This window comes from Olea europaea, chromosome 12, assembly GCF_002742605.1.
Source record: "Olea europaea var. sylvestris chromosome 12, O_europaea_v1, whole genome shotgun sequence".
Classification (NCBI taxonomy): domain Eukaryota; kingdom Viridiplantae; phylum Streptophyta; class Magnoliopsida; order Lamiales; family Oleaceae; genus Olea; species Olea europaea.
Window position 1 is genome coordinate 15,298,158 of NC_036248.1, and position 1,895 is coordinate 15,300,052.

The 1,895-nt window shown below is 35.4% G+C and overlaps 1 protein-coding gene across 1 annotated transcript in view; it reads left to right on the top strand.

Moving 5' to 3' along the window:
- LOC111406661 overlaps positions 1-1,895 on the top strand; it is a 6,876-nt gene that overhangs the window by 2,881 nt on the left and 2,100 nt on the right. The window contains exons 3-8 of the mRNA XM_023036049.1: positions 7-211; positions 917-1,178; positions 1,285-1,314; positions 1,524-1,558; positions 1,651-1,672; positions 1,716-1,790. Coding sequence (XP_022891817.1) covers positions 7-211; positions 917-1,178; positions 1,285-1,314; positions 1,524-1,558; positions 1,651-1,672; positions 1,716-1,790 — 629 coding nt within the window. The remainder of the gene's footprint in view (positions 1-6; positions 212-916; positions 1,179-1,284; positions 1,315-1,523; positions 1,559-1,650; positions 1,673-1,715; positions 1,791-1,895) is intronic.

Sequence of the window (1,895 nt, forward strand, 5' to 3'; positions counted from 1 at the left end):
TCTGTTTTTTACTAATCTATTTCACCTTACAGTCAGCACTGCAGGTTATTGTAGCTGGAGCTTTACGTAGTCTTTGTATCATTTTCCTTTTTCTCTCTTTTCAAGCGTATGGATACTTAAATATCTGCATGGGACTCCCTCCAGATGAAATGAGGCCTTGGTGCAAGAAAAGACTTCCTTTATTGTACAGTTATATTCAAAGTCAGTATTGGTATGTATATTGTTTTTCTTTCTGACATTTCACTAAAAGTGTCTGGTCAGATATATTCAAGTACACTTTATAAAGATAAACCTTATTCTGCTTTGGATCGGTAAAATGTTGTACACTAGGAGCTCCAGCATTTATTAACTCCCAGAAATATATCATAAATTTTTTATATGCAGAATTATTTTTTGGGTCTTTTGGAATTACTGAGAGAAACTTTGCTTCCCTATGATCGAAAATTGTTATGCAAGTGTTCAGGGGCTGGATTAGTTCACAACCATCACTACTGTTAATGTAAGTAGGGAAATAGCATTGGCTCTTATGTCACATGTTAGAGCATTTGTGACTTCATATCTTGCTCTTGATTTGTTCCTCAACTCATGTAAACTACACGTGCTTTTGAAGGAGGGGATGGATATGGATAGGTCGTGTTAATGATAGTATAATGTTAACTTTTTTATTAGCTTACATCCTGTAGGAAGATCAATAATTTATATAAATTCATCTAAAAAGGCTTCCTTATCAACCTGGTATGTTATGCATACTGTGCTGTTTCTTTGTTGTATGATTTCCTTTTATGATTGCCTCAAAATGGAGGAGAGCTAGAGTTGAATTGACCTCTTTCCTTCCATATGATCTGCATTATCGAAATTACAGGTTACATGATGCTGTTGCTGTTTATGCGTAATGTTGATTATTCTTGTTTGTCAGGGGAGTGGGCTTCCTTAGATATTTCCAAGTGAAACAGCTGCCTAATTTTCTTCTTGCATCCCCGATATTGTCTCTTGCACTTTGCTCAATCATATACTATGTGAAGCTGTGGCCTGAAGTTTTTCTCTCAATTGGTTTTAGAGCCGCTTCTGTGGATAAAGAATCATTTGGTTCCCCTACTTTTCTGGTGAAAGATACAGGACCAACAACATCTGGTTTGTCTGAGAAAGAAACTTCGAACTTATGGCAAGGTATGAAGTTTATTTAAGAATTAAGAATTGGCTTGCAAGTTATGGAATGTGATTGTGAATGTACTTTATCGTGTACATTGTTATATGTCTATGATCAAAGACTAGTTTCACCTTTAGGTATTGGTTAGGCTGGTAAATAAACATCGGGTACAATTGGAGATCCTATTTCAATTGAGTCCCAACTGTGTAATTTATTATTTTTTGAATTTTAAGGTTTTAGAATTGGGATTGAAAAATTGAAGGGGTGATTTTTGCTAGACCACATTCCAAATTGAAATACACTGGCAAACTGTATATTCAGGAGTCCGAACATTATAAGATGTACCATTATTTTAGTTTAAATCATATTCCAACAGGAAGTTGACATTTCCCTTAGCACCATGCTGGCAATGTGAGCATGTCATATTTTCCATCTTCAGAAACCTGGCTTTTGCTACCCTCAATATTAACTTTTATTAAGTTTTTCGGGTTCCTATTCTGCAGTGGTACTGACAAATGCCACACTGTGAGTGCCAGATTGTTTGGTTCTTTTGATTATATTGTTATAGAATGGCTTATCCATCTGCCCAGTTCCCAACCATTTCTGCCACACATCAAGGAATTTTAGTATTATAAATGACAGTGTATGTGCAATCGTATTGCTCTCTTCCAATACTTATAGTGCATGTTAGGCTAAAAAATAAATAAATTAAGCCCCTTTTTGGCCTCTATTCTCTTTCTCATTCTTT